The sequence below is a fragment of the Candoia aspera genome, chromosome 1 (genome assembly GCF_035149785.1).
Source record: "Candoia aspera isolate rCanAsp1 chromosome 1, rCanAsp1.hap2, whole genome shotgun sequence".
In the NCBI taxonomy this organism is placed as follows: Eukaryota; Metazoa; Chordata; class Lepidosauria; order Squamata; family Boidae; genus Candoia; species Candoia aspera.
This window is the reverse complement of record NC_086153.1, coordinates 249,449,900-249,470,327: the sequence shown is the minus strand read 5'-3', so window position 1 is coordinate 249,470,327 and position 20,428 is coordinate 249,449,900. Positions and strand designations below refer to the sequence as shown.

At 37.8% G+C, this 20,428-nt stretch overlaps 1 protein-coding gene across 1 annotated transcript in view; it reads right to left on the bottom strand.

Moving 5' to 3' along the window:
- Window positions 1–18,756, bottom strand: part of CTR9 (CTR9 homolog, Paf1/RNA polymerase II complex component) — a 28,375-nt gene extending 9,619 nt beyond the window's left edge. The window contains exons 1-19 of the mRNA XM_063289469.1: window positions 18,582–18,756; window positions 17,027–17,125; window positions 15,812–16,051; window positions 14,078–14,195; window positions 13,160–13,249; window positions 11,986–12,134; window positions 10,877–10,984; window positions 10,043–10,150; window positions 9,667–9,903; window positions 8,159–8,248; window positions 7,943–8,071; window positions 7,602–7,785; window positions 6,152–6,240; window positions 5,541–5,726; window positions 4,961–5,048; window positions 4,716–4,864; window positions 2,251–2,367; window positions 1,408–1,553; window positions 171–242 (exon numbers count right to left, since the gene is read on the bottom strand). Of these exons, the coding sequence (XP_063145539.1) occupies window positions 171–242; window positions 1,408–1,553; window positions 2,251–2,367; window positions 4,716–4,864; window positions 4,961–5,048; window positions 5,541–5,726; window positions 6,152–6,240; window positions 7,602–7,785; window positions 7,943–8,071; window positions 8,159–8,248; window positions 9,667–9,903; window positions 10,043–10,150; window positions 10,877–10,984; window positions 11,986–12,134; window positions 13,160–13,249; window positions 14,078–14,195; window positions 15,812–16,051; window positions 17,027–17,125; window positions 18,582–18,626 (2,444 nt within the window). The 5' untranslated portion in view covers window positions 18,627–18,756. The remainder of the gene's footprint in view (window positions 1–170; window positions 243–1,407; window positions 1,554–2,250; window positions 2,368–4,715; window positions 4,865–4,960; window positions 5,049–5,540; window positions 5,727–6,151; window positions 6,241–7,601; window positions 7,786–7,942; window positions 8,072–8,158; window positions 8,249–9,666; window positions 9,904–10,042; window positions 10,151–10,876; window positions 10,985–11,985; window positions 12,135–13,159; window positions 13,250–14,077; window positions 14,196–15,811; window positions 16,052–17,026; window positions 17,126–18,581) is intronic.
- Between the last annotated feature and the right edge of the window lie 1,672 nt (window positions 18,757–20,428).

Here is a 20,428-nt window from a genome sequence, read left to right as displayed (position 1 = left end):
TTAACCTTACTTCCTGTTATAAGCTGACCCTCCCTCCCTTGTGGATTTAGGTTACAGATGTGCGTAGTTCACCTTAAAATTGTGTACTAAAATAATCTGAAACCTGCCATTCAAATAGCTGCTTATTTCATTAGGTATTGATTCTTGTAAGCACTGGTTACATTTTTTACCTGGCTTCAGTTGCAGCAAGTGCCAAATCAAACCTCATTTTATCTCCCACTTTACTCAAGTAACTGAAGTATCTGAATGGGAAACAGAAAGTTAAGGGTATCTTAAAATTCTTGCAAAATAATCATATAGTCCTTTTTCCCTATGTGCGCTTTTGTTGAAAATGGTACATATTTACCATAAACCAGACGTCAAAATTAAAATACTACTTTTTAATTTTACATCCTACTCCCCATTTTTATCTCCCCACAAAACCACTCTTTCAAAAGAAACTGTCCTCAAAGTATTTTAATTACAATCAACTTCTCATAAAAGTCAACACAACCATTTCTACTTCATAAGGGAGTTCAGACTGCATCCTTTGAAAGTGGAACTGAATCATCTTGCAGATGGCCCAAGACAAGTTTTGGAGAATCTGTCTCCGAACTTGAACTGATTATTCTATGGACATCTCATACAAAAGAAACTCCTGGGATAAAAGAAAGGTATCTGGCAGGGGCAAACACTCCAAAATACAGGGCAATGTACTATATAAACCTGAGAAAACAATAGCCTGCCTCAATACATAAAGTAAAAAGGATTTAATTTTAAGAACAAGTGTCCAGTGCAACAGCACACCGATAGTAAGCCTTTGGGCACAGTTTGCTTCTGCTTGAAGGCACCTAAGTCCCGTCCCATCTCCCCCTCTGCCCCCCCCCCATGTACTAAAAGAGGCAGTAATGCTTGCAGGATAGAGCAGCTAGATCCAGTTCTGAAGCTCTCATCTTCTGGCTCTCTGGATTTTTAGGCTCTGCTGAAAATTTCCACATGTACTACTCATCTGCCTGAACCTGCATATCTATCCACCAACTAGAGTTTTAGATGACCACAGCAATCGAACAAAGCCTTTCAAGCAACAAGGCTAACTACCTTCCCTTCCCATTCCTGTAGGTATTATTTGGCACATTAACTTTTTGGGTGGTGGTAGTGGTAAGGGTTTTATACATCGTACTCACAAAAAGTCGAAAAGCCATCAGACAGAGCTTATGAAATATATTATTATTCTGTCATAAAGTTGACAGCTTTAATCGCACCTCTAGATGCATCCATACAAAATAATTAGATAGATGCAGTTATACAAAATAATTAGAGTTTAATTGTTAAGATAGGCTACAATTTGTTCTTATCATCACCCTCCCCTCAATGCAGCACAGATTATACAGGGGCCTCCTTTCTCAAGTAAAGATTATACCTCCTTACCTGTGAGCTAGCTCCAGTTCTTTCACAGCATTTAGTACTTCCTTCAGATTACTTTTTTCATCTTTCAGGACAGAGGTAGCTAGCCTTTGCAGCACAAGAGCAACATTGAACATAAGGACTGTATCGCTGGGTGCTACGTGTCTTGCCTGCAAATTCGAATTTAGTTTAAAATTAAACTGATATGAACCAATCAGAGAGCAGAAACTGTGTTACAACACACCTATGAAGCCAGTGGCCCTCTCAGAGATGGCCTTCCACAGGTTAGTCAAGAGGAAACTTGCCTGCAGGGCCTTCGGGGTATGATTGTTCACCATCAGTATTTTATGCCTTTTTACCTTGTACAGTACCCCGTAATTTGTGATTTTGATTTGTAACGACTCTATATATAGCAGGGGTTCCTGATCTTTTTGCCATCACACCTCCCTTTAGTGTAATCTCAATGTACACACCTCCCCTAAAAGATTCAAATACCAAACTGAACACAAATAAACAAGAAAAAAATACAATGAAACTTTGGGAAAGGTGGACTTATTGCAACAATGTAACTAAAAGGTTCTTCACACCTCCCCTGGACTCTGTCTGCACCTCCCCAAGGGAGGTAGGCCTCATGGTTTGGGAAACCCTGCTCTGTATTGTATCGTGGTGATATCTGGGACCAATTAATTTTTCTTACTGTAGATGCTTTATTGTACTTAGGCTACTTTTCTCCACTATGGCTGTTTATTGTATTTTATGCTATTGTAAGCCACTGTGACTCTAGATGATTCTGGGGCATATACCCTTAGTAAATAATAACAATTATTATTTATAATCGTTCTGGCAAATACGAGAAACTTTTTCTACCTTTAGCAATGTTTGCTTGCATTCTTGTAATTTACCACATTTGAAGAGAGCCCGGGCCAAATACAGCAGGACTTCGGTGTTCTGGTGTTTATAGAATTTTCTGAGACAATTTTCATACTATGGTGGGAAAAAGAACGAACATTTAAAGAATTGCTATTTGTTTAATCAAGTTGCCAAATTTAATAGCGTTTCAGACAAAATTGCCCTTCAGTCTGAATGCAATGCTGAGCACAGCCCTGTAAATGAGTTTGCAAAGGTCCCTTTGTGACCTCTAAAAACCCACTATCCTGCATCTCTATGTAGGCTGCAGAGGAAGGCAAAGCTCCCTCTTTATAGCCAACACAGGAACACAACAAATCCAGCCTCTTAGCAGTCTTAAAAATGCTTTCCACTAAGAGTGCTGGAGAGAAAAAAATGTGTTTCCTTTTCCATGCAGTTAGCATAGAAGCCAAACCCACATATATAAGTTTCCATAATACATGACTACAGAACCACTTCTGTCATATATGGCATATCAAGTTTGCCAGATGTTTTATCTGCAGCTGCATGATTTATTTTTCACCAATTTTTAGATGCACAGGGAAGATTTTTTTTTAATCCTCTCTTCCAACACTGTAGTCTTAAAAGTAAATCCATCTGCTTTCTTCTGGCGCCACTAACTACTGACTAATAGGCCATTCAGTCTGCCAATTATGCATCTCAATTACAGCAATTCATCTCCAATTCTTTATTATGGTGGGAACCTAGACTATTTCATATATGCAATAACCAGAGATATTATTTATTCATTTCGGTAAACCCAGAAACCTTACATTGCATTAGCTGATCCCCCACTTTTTTTTACACTAATATATTATCCAAAGAATCACTGCTGAAGCTGAGAAATACTACTACAAAGTATCAGGGCAGAAGAAAATCCATGTTCTTTAAATGAAAAAATAGCTATTAAACCCTATATTGATGCTGCATATTATTTAATAGTTTGCACAAAAATCCATTATTTTTCTCTTTTTTGACTGATCAACTTGTAACTATTGCATCTGGTGGCTGGCACTGTAGGAGAGTTGTGTTAGTCCATGGTAACCAAAATCAGGTGGATGGTAGCACCTTTCCCAGCTAACAAATTTTATTAAAAGGCCTAAGCCTTTGTGAGCTGCAGCTCATTTCAACAGATGCATAGAGATTTTTTCCTCTTTACAAAAGCTATTTTATATGTCATGGCTACTAAGCATGTTGCAATCGTCACCTGTTGTTTAGAACTGTAGTTGGTTTTGAAAATAATGTTAGATTTTTGCAAACCAGAGTTCCCCCAAGCATGCTAATGCCTTCCCTTTGTTTCCCAATAGCTTCGTTCCAGCCTCAGTCTTGTTGATACTCAACATGTGGGTCTGCTTTTAACAACAATAGATGGTTTCCAGATGGTATGTTATCTACACCACTGGTTTTAAACCATCTCCAAGGAATTTTCTTCACTGAACCTAAGGAATTCCTATGCGTGCATCAATAAATCCTTGCATATTCAGAGGCCCTTGGGATATATTTTACAGTATACTGGTAACACACAGGCTTTTAGTACATGCAGTTTGAGATGTACAGTACTGTTGCTCAAAGTCAGTGTGGGACAAATTGTCATAAGGGAGTGCAGGGATTTTGTCCTAAAGGCTAGAGTTTACAGAGCAATGTCATATCCATGGGCAGGATTAGACTTTTCATATATTTTTCCAAAGTTTTTTTTGTGAGGGGGAATACTAAATTTTCAGCTTTTAGTATTTTAAACAGAGCATTTAGTATTAGTTCCCTCCTAAAAATAATAAACATGATAAAACAGTAAATATGTTTGTCATTCTTTTGAAGGAAGTCTTTATAAAGTTTCTACCCAGAACCTCAGAATTTACTGGAAGTACATGGAAGAAAACATCTGTTATTAATGCCAAACAAACTTTTTTAGGAGTTTAGGCTGTAGCAAATTAAGTTAACCCCTTCAAAGTCTTCTCTCTTCTCCCCACATTACCATTTATTTTATTAAACCGTTCTTCCATCCGGTGACCTGCCTTTGTAGTTCAGTTTAATTGAGACGGCTCCTTATTGCTTTTATGAAATAAGATCATGCTAGAATTGAGATTTCATGGCGGGGGGGGGCTTTTTGATCTTAATAAAGGGTATCTTATCTTAATAAATGTTATTGTTATAGTTAGATTTTTTTGGATATTTACTGTTTTAATGCTATGAGCCACCCAGAGTCGATTGGAGTTGGCCATTGCCTAAGTTAAAACAAATAAATAAATAAACCTCCAGCAAGCCATTTTTGCTTTATTATTCCCAAAATTATAGTTATTAAATAAGATGTGATCGTGCCAACAAAGCTGTAAAAATCCTCCTTACAGAAAAGATTCACTCAACTTGAAATTCTTACTTCAGTGTTTACAGGAAATATGTCCTAAGTCAAGCTATTTGTTAAGGGTTACCATCTGTACAGCACTGATGTACTGTTTCTGCTCCACATAAATGTGTGCAAGATTAAGCCACACATCACTGATATCTGCAGTTGCCTCTCTCACTTGGGCAAAAACATCACGAGCCTCACGGAAATATCCTTTGTGTGCCAGAACAGCTCCTAAAAAGGAAAAACCAAAGGAGAATTTCCAGATTTATGCTAAATAATTGCAAATTGCTACTGTAGAAAGAAAGCTCAGACAAGGAATCTCATTACCTATGCCATTAGCAGCATACAAATTCTTGGGGTCATTCCTGAGGACCTGTTTGTAGATGGCTAGTGCACGATCTTGATGACGTTTTTCCTACAAAAGGGGATGTGAACTCTCAAGAAAACGAATGCTTACGATATTTATTAAAATGTTTTAATAACTTTTCTGGACATTCAAGAAGTGTTAAAATATGTTAAAACAAAACCATGCGCCACAATCAATATAAAACTAGCAGCCTAAAAATTGGAAGCTAATGTAAAATCCTCAGCAAAGGGAGAGGAGAGTTGTCTGTCCTCTCATTTCTTTCGAGATTTCCATTATAGAGCAGTTTTTGTAAAAGCTTGCTCTCTGTTGTTGTTCAAGCCTATCATAAATTCAGAGTACATAGTAAGTGCTGACTAATGAGATCAACTGGTGAATGTAAGAAAATTTCCAGACTTCCTCTCCCCCATTTAGGAAGACTAGGAGAGGGGATATCCTTTCCTCCAGCAGTTTGTGGATTTGAAAATCAGGGTTAGACAAAATCCAACACTCATCCACTGAAGCAGCTGCAAAAAAGACAATACAAACATGCAGAGTATTTACCTTCTCTCTGTCTCTGGTGGGTTGGTGCAAAGTCTGCAACCACACATTGCCCAAAGCCAGCATAGAGTAAGTGTCATTCTGTGTTGATGGTTGTTTCAATATTCGTTCAAATTTCTTCTGTCCTGGACCCCATTCTTGCTTGGCCAGGTGAAGATTGCCAATCAGGGACCAAGCATCAGGATGGTCCTGTAATAATATTCCAATTTACTAATACTCAACTTACTTATAATGAGAAATACTAATGGTCCAAAAAGATCCTCTCCCCAGCTCCAACTAGCATCCCATAAAAGCATTAAGAATTTTAGCAACTGAAAATTCTCCTAAAAGATTACATTTCTTCTGTACAATTCAAACTTTGGCATAGTTTAAGGGAAGAAAACGCCAAAGTAGCTGCTGATGGTGTTTTGTGAGACACTCCAACTACTCATACAAAAATATATTACGAAAATGCCAAAGCCAGCAATGAAGTAATTTGTATTTATTAGGTAAAATTTAACCTTTGTTTAAAAAAAAAAGTTAACAATGATTTGCTAACTGGCCACAGAAAATCTTTAGAATTCATGGCCTAAGCTGTCAAACTGCTTTCTAAATGTTGACAAATTCTTACTGACCTGATTAATTTGAAGTGCTTCTTTAAACCAGTCAGAAGCTTCATAAAAGTTTCCTTTATCTCTAGCCATAGCTCCTAAACGCAGATAGCCTAAATAGAGGGGAACAGATTTTAATTATATCAAAGACTCGTTTCCGGAAGTCAGTACCTTGTTAAATAAGTGCCCTAAATTACGTGTATCTGCTCTATCAAGAGTTTTGCTATATTAGTGCTGCACTAGATTGGGACAAGAGCAGAGCAGATTAGTTTGCTATCAATGAATAGTGCCAGCTATCAGCTGTACTACAGGTTAGAAGGGACCATGCAGTGATGCTAGTCACTTAGATGTCAAATTAAACAGGAACAACAGAATGCCCATCTGTTACAGCAACAAGTCCTCCTAATGCCACTCAAGTCAAACACAAAATGTTTCAGAAACTTATTCCAATATGTGTCTATAAAGACATCAAACAACAATACAGCTTTTACGTTTTTCAATTAGATTTACCTGCAAAGATTTTTAAAACAACTGCATACGCTTTGCATATTTGGATTTAAAGAGGGGGAAATTTTGTGACTTTGCTTTATAATGGCAGTATTTTACTGGCTATGGCAGCATATGTGATCATTTTCATGATTCTCTAAATTTTATTTATTTAATCCATTTTTAAGTCTTGCTAGGGTTAAGTCTAAGCCTGTTCCTCCCCATCTGGACCCCAAAAGCCTCCAGGCCCTACAACAGATGCTTGACAGCATGACATAGTCAGCCAGAGGTCAATATACACAACTGGGTATCATCAACTTATTGATGATACCTGATGCTATGCCACTGAATGAGCTTATCCAGTGACTTCATGTAGATGTTAAATAGGAATAGTGAGACCATAAAGCCATGGCCTAGCAGAGTTATTGGGCTCGATCTTTCACCCCTGATCAACACTGACTGGAACTGACCATGGAGAAAGGAGAACCACCATGCCCCTCATTCCCTAGTCCCTGTAGCCAGTCCAGAAGGGTAACATGATTGATGGTATTGAAACTGCCAGATCATGCAGGGCCATCATAGCTGCACCACCCCCATTCCAGCTCCAACAGAGGTCATTCACAAGTGTAATCGCTGCCATCTAGTACTATATTCAGAACCAAAGCCAGACTGAAAACACTTATTCAAGGACCCTGTTGCACTACAGCCCAGCCACCTTCTCCACAATCATTCCTAAAATAGGGACACTGGAGACTGGCCAGAAATTATCCAACACTGTTGGGCCCAACAATGGCTTTGGAACATACCACCATTTCCTTCAAGGCAGTGGGATAATGCCCTACCCAATGATATATGAATTCAAGAGAAATTTCTGATGACAACTCAGTACATACATCTGTGAGATAACTCAAAGTTGAATGCTTATAACAACCTGAAGATATACACATGCAGCTATTTTCAGTTTAAAGATTGCACCAAGATTTCTTACAATCAACATAATTTGGATGTTCCCTTAGGATGTTTTTGTACAGTTTCTCTGCTTCATGGAATTCACACATTGCTTCATATAATCTGGCTAAGTTGTAGGATGTTGTCACTGAAATTGCATTGTAGTAATGTTCATCATGTTCAGCTTCTGCTTTAGCCCGATCCAGAGATGCCAAAAAATATTTCTAAATATAGGAAAGAAGAAAAAAAAGCGTTTGTATATGTATGTATGTCCATACTTACATTATACATACATATATGCACACACATTTACACACATAGCCAAGTTATAAATATATTGCCTACTAACAGTAATAGTGGTTGGAAAGATGAGATTCATACCTTTGCTTCTCCTAAGTTTCCAAGTCTGAAGTGGAGAGCCCCCACATTATTCAAAATTTCCGGGGGAACATCAGCTTGTACTTTTTCCTGAAGTATTCGTGTTGCTGTGCCATAGGCTGAAAGAGCACCCTATACATTTAGAGACATTGGAGAGACTTAGTGTAATGTGTAACTGTTCAGCATAAAACAAGTGTACTTTACCCACCTTTTATATACCTGTATATCTGTCTGCTCAAGGATTTGTGCTAGCTCAATCCAAGCTTCTACATCATCTGGATACTGTTCTGTCACCTTCTTTAAATGACCCTATAAAAAAACAACTTGTTGCTTTATATAATTGATTTAAAATGTTCCCCTGAAAAGTGCCACTCAGAAAATACATAGTTTACTTCTTACTCTTCAACAAATCTAGTATCAGCAATTACTAGAATTGGGGTGAATGCCATCTTTAAAGGTTATTAATTTCCAGAAGTACTGACATTTAACAAAAAGTATTAAAAACATCATTAACTATGACAAATTATTTGCATCAGAATGAACAAACATACACCAAAACAATATGTAGTGTCTTAGAATTTAACATTCTGAAAATAATCACTTTTACACGCAGTCTAGCATCTGCTGTTTCTGAGATAAATGTTCCCTTCTTAAAAACAGGCATTTTTACCTTATCAAAATAGCTAATTGTTTTATAAAAGAAAATCCTCATCAAAGCAGCAAATTCAGATTAAATTAGAATGAGCAAATGTTTGCCTAACATTTAAAAAATAAATTATAAATAAAAACTAACACCGTCCAACCACCAGCAACAAGAGAAACCACTGGATTGGTGGAAATATTTCTCCCTCCTCCATCCTTCCAAAATGTACTCTGGAAGGTTGAGGGACTGAAGAATGTATCAAGGGTAGAGAGACATTGTTGTTTGATGCCTTGGACCTTTAGATCAGGGTTTCTCGTGGAACCCCAGGGTTCTGTGAGAGCTCACTAGGGGTTCCTTGGGAGATCACAATGTATTTAAAAAATTATTTCAGATTCAGCAACTTCACATTAAAAAGGTCAGTTTCATTCTTTATTTTTAGTTTAATAACACTGTTATTGCATATATACAGGCGTACACATGAAACAATTATAATAATTTGGTAACTTCTGGCCTATATTTGAGCCTGAATGTGCAGAGGTTCCCCAAGGCCTGAAAAATATTTCAAAGGTTCCTCCAGGGTCAAAAGATTGAGAAAGGCTAATTTAGATAGAAGGAACCACCTGTTTCTGAGGAGAAACCAGCATTATCTCTTACCTGTAAATAAGAATTAAAATTAGAAGAAGAAAATGAATTTTCCAACAATGGAAAAACTTTAACTCTGTTCTGAGCATGCCTCATAAAAACTGCTCATTTTAGAGTAAGTTTATCTATCTTACCTTCTGGTATGATATCATTTTTAATGCAAAGTAAAATATCTACTTAGCTACACACATTGGACTGAGAATGGCAGACTAATAAGGACATCACAGATGAATTCTATTTTCAGAAGGTTCCAAATACCTCTGAATTTATCCATGATGGGAAAACTCCTCCTAATATATACCAAGTCAACCAGCAATACTAATTACATCTCAGTTGCACACATATTTCTCAGAAATAACTGCCATTGAGTTTGATGGTTTCATCCTAGATTAAAAGAGTAAAGGAACTGTCATTTTACTCATAACACTGAGGCTAACTGTACCTTTGCAATGTCTCGTTTGTCTTGATCTTCAGAAGCAGCATAGAGAGATCCAAGAATTTTCATGGTCTCATAATTGTTAGGGTAGGCTTTCAAAACTTTTTCAAAGCATTGTGATGCATTTTCCTTGTCCCCTCGGTAAATGTACATTTGACCCAGCCCAAAAAACGGCAATACGAAAGATGAAGAGGCAAACTGTGTGGCTTGGTAATAATATTGGAAAGCTTGATCATAGTCTTCCTAATAAAAGGAAGAAAGGAGGAAGAAAGGCATTTAAGTGGGGAGATGGGTGGTAATAAAAATTTGACAAATAAATAAATTTAAACTTGGAAAACTCTTTGAAAAATAAGATTGCAAAGTAGAAAAGGACATAATGTACCTGAACGTGAAAAGACCTGGCCAGCTGGTAGCAACTCTCTGCCTGCATTGCTTCAACTTCCGTGTTGTGGAAAGCATGAAGCGCCAAATGCTGGACCTTACCATAATCCTGTACAAATAAAATAACACTGTCATAATAATATTCTTACAGTATTCCAAGTCACAGACTGAAATTCAAGTTCTTGGAAACCTTAGGTTGCCCCGTTTGCTCATTCATTGCATTAATTCATAATTTCTTGAAGATACTGCTGCCTATACAATCCCTAAATCTTAAAGTATGACCATCACAATAGTTGAGTTCACACATTCCCCAACTTGTATCATGGATTGGTGCAATGTGCAAATTCAGCCACTATTTGAAAGAGGACAGATTCATCTCTCCCTCTCCCTCTCACACACACACACACATGAATGAACCTCCTGAAGCCAGTCTGTAAATATTCTCATCATTATGGAATCTATACTTCTGGCTCATACATTTGAGGTGAATACTACAGACAGAAACTTGAGAAATTTGTTTTTAGGAACTTCATCATTTGCATTAGCATGTCCTCACCCCACAAGGATGTAAAAAGCAAAATGCAATTCCATTTCAAAACTGGAATGATGAAAAATAAGAATGACTTCAGGCAATTCTGAATGGCTTATTTTAGAAATTCAGAATGCAAGATTGAAACATAATTATGCTTGTTCTTTGACAGAATCAGAATCTTCAACTTCAGATTTACTTTATATTACCATTTTTTAAAAAAAAATGTAAAGTCTGATATGTTATGAAACAGTCTGAAAAGTTTCATCAAGCAGCATAACTCAAAACCTACCCATGTTGCCTTACCTTTTTAAAGAAGAAGTGATTCGCCAAGTGGTTTAACACCATTGGGTTACTAGGATCAATTGTGTAAGCTCTAGAGAGTAGCTGGACACCATTTTTGATGGAATCCGCCTGAAAGGAATATTGATAGTTTTAATGCATACTGAAATGCATGTTAGCTTTCTGGTCACTGTCTTTAAAAATTCCAGGGCTGTGCTTTTAAAACTGGTTTCAGAATCCTGGTCACAAACCTGATTGCCCATGTGGGTAAGTGCCATTCCCAACTTAACCCTCCCCAGCAGAAAAACAGCCTGTTTCACAAACATGCTACAAAAGATGAGTGAGATTAGACTGATAATGGTATATCAGTTAGAATAATAACAGCTTTTTAAAAAAACAATAAGAAAATTCTACCATGAGAAATTTGCCTTCAGAGCCAAGAAGAGCCGTACATGGTTCGAAGACTAAAACAGAAAATGTTGATCTTTTCATGGTTGTGCTACTGGGCAGGGGAGTGCCTAAGTCCAAGGTCAGCTCATCTCCATCACATTAAACCATGTTGGTAAGTAATGGCTTTTGCTGGTATCTTTTTAAAAATAAATGAATTAGCATGAACTTGGGAGTCACTTCTTGCTTGAGTTGTGAGCTGTGCTTAGATTAGTAAATGTTAGCAAGCCTGATTATTTTATATTTCTGCCCATCAAAGTTTATAGGTTAACAGATGCAGCTTTGGACAGATTTTATTTGGTGCTCTATTTCAGGCCTATGTAACAAAATCCGTACGGCTACAATCCTTCCTCCGTGTTCCTGTGATGTGAACAGGGGACGAAAACCAATCTAAGATAAACTGCCACAAAATGACAAGTCTGCAGTTGTTTAAGCATATACTGTACTAACAACCTGTATAAAACCAATAGGCCTTTTCTGGCTCTACTAGTTCTATTTTAAAGGAGATACTCAGCAATTGTATTACTTCAAAATCAAATGAGTTATAAAATTGTTAAGAAAGAAATAATCAGATTCTTATTTCAACTTGTGAAATGCCCATGGCTGCCCCTCCACCACCAAAATAAAAGTGAGTATAGAATCAGCAGGGTCCTGAGATATTACCATTTTAGGATAAACTCACTCACCTCTTTGTTATTTAGTTCCAGAACAGCCAATCCAACTAAAGCCCCCACACACTTGGAATTGAGTTCTAGTGCCCTGCTGAATGCCAGGCGAGCTTTCTCTAGCTTGTTCAGCTTTACAAAGCAATGGCCCATGCCCAGCCGAACCTCAGCTACGAGAGAAAAACAGTAAACACTTCTAAGGTTTACATATTTATTTGGCTTATATCTACCTTTCTTTCAGGACCTCAAGATGGCCTACATAGCATTCCCACCTCCAATTTTTCCCCATGAGGTGAATGTGAGGTAGGTTGGGCTGGAAGAACAAGAGGCACAAAGTCACCCAGTGGGTTTCCATGGGTCAGGGTGGCCTTGAACCTGGGTCTCCCCCAAGCCAGCCCAACACCTTGACCACTACCTTATGTTGGCATTGTCATTTATACTCTCTTTTTCATTTAAAGATTCTCTTATTTCCAGTTATATTAATGACTATGAAGCACTTTACACATAATAGCGGGCATATTTCCTCAAAAGTTGCAATGGTCATTTGTCAGATGAAACTCTGAAGTTTTGTCAGATGAACTCCAGAGAATCTAAAACTCTTAATTAGATGGCTACTCCAAAACTCTCCTCTAAACTATAAAGATTAGGTGATGCAGCACTTTGGGTTCAGTCTCCAACATGTGTTTCAAAATGCACAGAAGCATGAACATAGCACTTGTCTACAACACCCACATTTTTTCCCAGGATAATGCATGAACTTAGGAAAGGGCACAGCTGCTTTAAGGTGTTGCAGACATTTGTGCTTCCATACATTCAGAGGCATCATTGGTAGATCAAATCTAAAGCACTGTTTAGCCCTAACAAAAATCCACAAAGTTCTTTAAGTTCAGCTCTGTAATTCTCATGAGCATTAGCTAATATCTGAACCAAAGAGGTGCTCCTGGTTCTAATATTAATCTCTGTTAATCACAAAAAGCTGTTATTTTTGGAAGCTGCAGATTCGTAAATATTTTCTAAACAAGGATAAAAATTTCCTAGCCAGCCAATAGTGGTTGCTGAAGTGGGAGCAGCCAGTCTACTCCTTTCTTAGGCATGGACACCAGCTGAGTGACCTTGGGCCAGTCACTGTCTCAACCAAAACCAGAGTTATATAAAATATTGACTTCTCATTAAGAGTACATGCTTTGCTTCTTACCTGGGCAGCCAGGATTAGTTCGCAGGGCTTTTTTATAATAGGCAAGGGCACCTCGGTAATCCTTCTTGTTGAATGAAATGCATGCTTTACCTATTAGAAAGGTGCAATAAAAGATAAATATCTCTAAAGGTTATGACAGACATTAGGAGTTCTCATTTTACTAACAGCAAGCATATTAAAGGAATACAGTTATTCACTGAAAAATTGGTATTAAAAACATAACTGTTACAAGTAGGTCCCCATTTCCCTCTAATCCAGCATGCTGGCTGGGGAATTCTGGGAGTTGAAGTCCACACATCTTGCCAAGATTGAGAAACACTGCTCTAATCTGACTGGAACCATGCTTCCTAAATTAGTTGTGCAATAGATACATTTCAAAATCTCTAGATGTTCTATTTTTATTAATAACACAGGGCCAGATAGAAGCCATAACTGGATGCTGAACTCACCCATCCTCATACCCTTATTACCTTAAACCTGAGTCTCATCATTTCGTTCAGCCAGAAAGCTCAATCAGGTTTTGCGGCAAGTCACGACTACATTCTGCAAATGGTGCTGCCAAGCTCTAAGTGTTGGAGGATGTTGCTTTTTTTTTTTTTTTTTAATTATAGGTAAAGCCCTCCAACTCTACTAAAAATCTAAGCTATGTAAACCATTAAAGATCAAGGTACCAGGGCCTTTTATTTCCTACTTTAAATTCAAGTTCCAAAATTAGCAATAAACTGTAATTTCTAGCAAAAATAGTAAAAGGACTTGCTTTGGACTTCAGCGACCTGCAGTAGAACAAGCGATATACCAAGGTGAAAGAGATTTCCCTTGTGCCCTTGTATGCCTCACAGATCACAATCTTTTAGTCTGCTGGTCTCAACACTGTTAAACAGCATTTATTTGTGTGAAGACAAAATGCAGCTGACTCACCAAGAAGGGCTGGAATATTATTGGGAGACTGATTGAGTACAAAATGAAACTGTGCATCTGCTTGATCCATCTTATCACCCTCCAGAAGGCAGAAACAGGCTCTTCCCAATAAGTGATTCTAAAAAAGCAGGAAATTATTTTAATTTTTATTTCAAGGAGGAATTACTACCAACTGTGCTAAGTTTGTTCTGCCTGACCCCACTGATTCTTTATGTTAAAAGTTTATATGATTTCTCATAACCAGTGATAGAGTAGCAAAATCACACCTTGCTCCTATATTCATTATTCTGAAGTGTTGCCTAACTACTTCAAATGCTTCTATGTCCTCCTCCTTTTATCTCCATATCCACTTCTTTTCTATAGCAAGCTGTAGATAATCAGTGACCAACAAGCAGAAATCCCTTCTGTAGGTCCCAGAGCCTCTTCTCCTTTTTCAGCAGCATGCTAAACTGCAGCAGGAAAACGTAATTTTTCAGGCAGTAATGATTTTAAAACCTTTTGTTTGTATTTGCAACAGATTTCTTGATCTAAAAAAACTTTATGATGCTTTGTATCAGTCTTGGCTTCTTTTTTGTTACTGAAAAAAATATCTAAGCGAGGAACCCAGGCAATAAAAGTTATCCATCTGCTCTATAACTATTTCTCCAGTATTTACATTGTATGAATACACACACCTGAGTTATTTTTATTCACTTCTTTGATTTATGTCCTATCTTTCCTCCAGAAGCTCATGCTGGCTCTCTCCTTCAATATTTTCTCAACACAACCCTGTAATTAGTGGACTGAAAGTAATTGGCTCAAAATCACCCAGTGAGCATCCACAGTTGAAGGTACACTTGAAACTGGGACTCACCAGTCCTATCTAATGACCCTCTGCACCATAATCTAATACATTCCGGAGAAACATTCAACTTTCAGGAAAAGCTTTTTGGGCAAGACTGGGAACAGAAGAGAGAATTGCCAAAACTTGGTGCCTTAACTTGAGCAAGTAAGACATGCTTGTCGCTAAATACAAGATTCTTATTTACAACATTCTTCTTTCATTCCCAGCATAGAAATGCCCTTCCACCTCTATCTAAATCTTCATCAAGTCATCTAGTTACTAGCAACTGACCTCCAGATACTTGAGCACTAGCTAGATATGCCTAAAATTCTATCTGGACATTTGCATGCTAAACAAACACTGAGCTGCAGCCCTTCTCTTTAAGCATTTTATTTCACCTAGATAACTTCCAACAGATCTTTCTCATTTGTCTTCCTCTTCTTTTTGTGAATTACACTGTAAATCTATGGACAAGGGATTTTTAATTTTTAATTCTTTAAAGGCTTTATATATTTCTTTAAAGTATGCACTGGAGAAGCAATGACAGTTTAACCATAAGCTAGCCACTAGTCAAGATTTGGACAACACACTGATCTAAACTAATTAAGCTAATCTACAGCAAGGCATGGTTATAGGCTATGGTTTAGGTACTCCTTTTGAATCATAGTCTGATATATGCATGCTCCAGTTTTGGACACTACAGTAAACCAGCCAACTATGTGACTTAGCTTGCCCTGTGAATGCAATCATCTCCTACATTAATGGATGTTCTTTTTAAAGAAAGTTGAAACATAATAGAAAGCCTCTTTTCATCTTCAAGAGAGATTATTTCAGTGCCCATACTATTATGGTTGTAACAATGTTATAAAACAAACATATCAGTATCTTCATAATTAGTTGATTGTTCTTACCTGATCATACATGATAATTTTATCAGCCATAGTGTACAACAGTGTAGCTTGGGTAATAAGCTCTTTCTTGTTATCTTTGTTCTTTTCTTTCCGAGCCTGCTGTACATAGTAGGCCGCTAAAGTATCTAAGCAAGTCATCTGATCTTTTTCATGGTCTCTATAATCCAGGTTTCCATCTATGCGAGCAGCCTCTAATAGTTTCACAAAGTCTTCTGTTTTGCCTTGTTTGTAATATTCCAGCTTAAAAAGTAAATGAAAATACATTTAACAATATGCTATTAAAACCGCATTCATAAAATATGCATAGCACATAAAGTTAAGCAATTACACATTAATTAAATAACTTATTCCAGGAAATCAGAGTGCTGGGGTACACCTGTAACATGTCATCCATTTCACTGCCGATGGAAAGCATTACTATGTATATGCTTTTATTTATGTACAGTATATGAACGATCTCTCACTCCTAAAGGAATGGGCAATCCATGGGCTGCACATAGCCCAAGGTTCATTTTTGTGAGTGTAAGAGCACCCTCAAATCATGCCACCAATTTCAGCAGAAAAAACACTAGTTTTGGTGGCACAGTTGTTCATATTTGATGAGGAGGAATAGTGTAAGTACACTAAGTTTATTGCTTAATATATCTAGTTTATTCCTTGAACCTCCCACTCCACTGCAAACAGACCAAAACTTTTGACCTCACTACCCTGGTGATGTCATCATATCACTAAACTCATTTATTTATTTATTTATTTATTTATTTATTAATAAATAAATAAATAAAAGGAAAGCACAGGCCTTGACTGCAAAAAGGTTGCTCCTGAAATAAAAAGACAGATCTTCCATGCATAAATTCAAATGATCCACAAATGATTACTTTGATGAGGGAACAGTAATACATACATGAAAGAAAAAGAAATGGAAATTATCAAGGAAACTTATTTTATTAAAACTGTAAAGTCTTGAAAATGGTCATCTAGGCCAATTCCTAGTTGAAAAGAGATACCAATGAATTCATTTGTAGTTACTTCTTTGGAATATGCATGGGCTTCAGTCATCTCACTGACAAATGAAATATCAAGTAAGCTAAAAAAAAAAAAAAAAAATCCAGACCTGAGTAAAGGTGACCAGGTAATTGCCTAAGAGTTCCTTGAAATTAAATATAAATGAGCCTACAATATAAATAAAACACAGCAAACCGATAAGCAACTGACCGCTAGGGCAATCCATATGTGCAGCTGAGTATGCTCCTGTTTCAAAATGCTTATAACTTCATCCCCCTCCGGTAACTGGTCGAAGTCAAGCTCGATGACCTAAAAACCAAATAATGCCAACATTCATAATTCAATGTATTTTATGCGTTAATAAGACACACACAATAATGTAGACCTTCACAAAGCAATTTTTTAAGAGTAATTCACACTGCATATATTTCCTGAAAATATGTTAAGCCCCCTCCTTGCCTATAATTATTTAAAAGGGGATTTATGGAATTCTACAAATCAGCAGCATTCAGAACTACTTTTCTACTCAGAAACACACAGAAAAGTAAGACTTCCATGCATTCATTCTACATTCACAGAATTTCTCTACTCTCCAATGCAGAAGTAATTTCTGCTGTGGAAACTAAGTAGGAATGCACACTTAGGTATATTTGCACAGCAATAGTAATTCTAAGTATAACCAAAATCAGCTGAACTCCTGGTAAGCTCGTGGTGGTTCTTCTACAATGTGGAATTGGTTTGAGCTTGCCTTCTTCCACAAGGCTATTATATGTAGACCACAAAAATCCAGATGACCAGTAAACCAATGGCAGCAAAGAGACACTAAAAACCTACTTTTTGCTACTGTGTAGTGGTCATCTAGATTTTTGCAGCCAGATATGGTAGCCTTATTCTTCTCATTTGTTTTTACATCCCAGTCGTGTCTACAAGTCTCCCATCCAAATACTAAACAGGTGCAACTTTGCTTAGCTTCCAAGTTGAAAGAAAGTTGGCCAGGCACTGCTATCTTCTGAGATGAGACACATGGTTTTTAAATACATAGGCAGGGACTGTTCCTAAATAATCTTGCATTCGTTCTCCAAATATGCACACCTGCACATGCTAGGAAATGAGTAGCAACTGGGCAAAATGACAGTAACTGCAGTGTCCTCTGTGTATTCAAACAAAGAAGTTAGTACTAGTAAAAGCACAGATTCAAGATCCATACAGCTTATTCAGTACCTTATAAAAATATTGTTTATGCCTCCACACACACACAAACTTATAAGCTGTTAAAGGAAGCAACAAGTTCAGTGATATCAAAATTTCAAAGTATTGCTAGCAATATATACACATGTGTATGTACTTTTTTGTTTCTTTTGCCTTCAAGCGAGCCTTGACTCCTGGTAACTACATGGACAATCCATGCAATTTTCTAGACAACATTTTTGGAAGCGGTTGGCCATTGCTTTCATCCCTGGGTTGAGAAAAAGGGACTGGCCCAAAGGCACCCTGTTGATTTCCAGGCAGGAGAATTCAAGTCTCCCCACTTCTAGTTCAGCACTTTAACCACGAGAGCAAACTGGCTCTGTGCATCCATACGTATACAGGTACATACACAAAATATCAGTGTAGCATATTTATTTCGCTTTAACACCCCAGGATTGGCTCAAGCTCCTCCAAGAGAAGCGGGTGGGATCCTCAATAACCCTGCCTTTCCCCAGAGCAACTCAAGACAAACACGGACCCACCGAAAGCGAGCCAAGGGACATCCCGCGCCACTCACCTCGTCGGTATCCCGGAGGGGGATCTCAATCGAGCCTCGAGACATGATGGCGATGGCAGTGCCGCCGCTCCCGCTACGGGGATCGCTTCAGTCCCCGACACTTCACGCCGCCAGCCTCTCGCCTGAGCAGCCGAATGCCCAACAGCACCGCCGCCGTCGCCGTCCGCGCAGGCGCTCTCGAGCCGTACCCTCGGAAGCATGCGCGGAAGGCGACGCGAAGGAGGGCGACGCGCGGGGAGGAAGAGGGGGAAGAAGTGATGGACAGGCGGTTTTCCTTGGCCGTTCTGCGGAAGGGCCCCTGAGCAAACGGTTCTTCTAATCATCAGCAGTAGCAAGCTTTTAGAAAACGATCCGCATATTATGCAGAAGGAAGGGATCGTTTCAAATAGATGGGGGTGAGAGAGCGAGAGAGAGAGATGGGGTACCTTGCCTGAATATCTCTAATTAGCTGATTAAAAAGAAGAATCAATATAGCCCACTCCTTAAGCGCTAGCTTACTACATCCAGGAAGCTTTGCAAATCAAGGATATTACTAAGAAATCTAAAAAGTTACTAAATTACTAAAATTAGCGACTGAAATAGGCTAGGTACTATTTCCCCTACTGTGTTTTGTAATTTCCTGAACGAGTAAATGAAAGGAACCATAACAATTCATAGTTAAAAAGAAAAGCTGTGTTTCCGAATAATTTCTAAACTTTGGATTAGTTATTTTAATGTAAATAAAGCATATGTTCACGTGTATACACAGGGGCACGTACAAACATGATGCACTCTTCTCCAGGGTTGCTTGTAACAAAAATCTGGCACCCACAACAGTTGAAACAACAAATTGAAGGATTCAAGCTAATCTGTTTCCATTCTTTGTATACGCTGAATCTGTTGGGAGTTAAAATAGCATAGCCAGACTCTGTTGGTGGACCAGTTGATCCATAAAAATCCCTCTGATCAACATGCTTCCCGTATTGTTTTCAAAGCTGTATAGGATTGGTTATTGCAGATGCAAGACAAAGCTGTCACTAATGTTTGAAAAGGGTTGTAGTTGCTTGAAAATTAATCCCTGATTGAAAATAAGAATTATTTAGTATATCATCGTACTTCCATTTTTATCTAGAAATGTTGGAAAATGGGATTGTTGTGTAATTAGCTTGCACAAAAAGATTTGGGGATAGTAAGATATGGCAACTGCAGAAATATATAGAAAGCTCTCAATGCTTTGCTGGCATCTAGTGGCTTTTTGGATTTTTGCATCCTAGATATAGTAGTCCTAGTGGATAATAGAATTTTATTAAAGTGGCTTTCCCACACTGTTCAAAGAATGAGTAATTATTAAACAATAATTAAGTGGGTTGATCAGATGTGAAGATTCTGTCTATAGCCAGTATAGTAACCAGTATATCTGTTTAATGATTTATGTCTCTATATTCATATGATTAAAATACAGATTTAAGGTGCTCTTAAATAAAACAATTACTGGCAATCCTCCTACCTTTCTCACAATATTTGAGCACATTCAGGTCATTGCATCTTTTATTTGCGGCCTATCTATATTTTCCAAACATTACTTCCATTTCTTATCACAAGGATTCTGTTAAGGATGAAAAGAAAGAATAACTAACAAGGATGTATGATTGGAAATATTAAAAGTTTTCCATTAGGAATCATCTGTATACAGTAGTAGCTGCTGAGAGTCAGCAGCTGTCATGTTTCCCCTTTCAATGTTCTGTTAACATTGTAACGTTTCACATGTCAAGCCGTTTTACGTGTATACTCGCCTGGCTCATGTTGGGGATTTTCCATTCCTGCGCTCTCCTTTGTTTTGGATCTTTGAAATGTATGTTTGGGTTTGC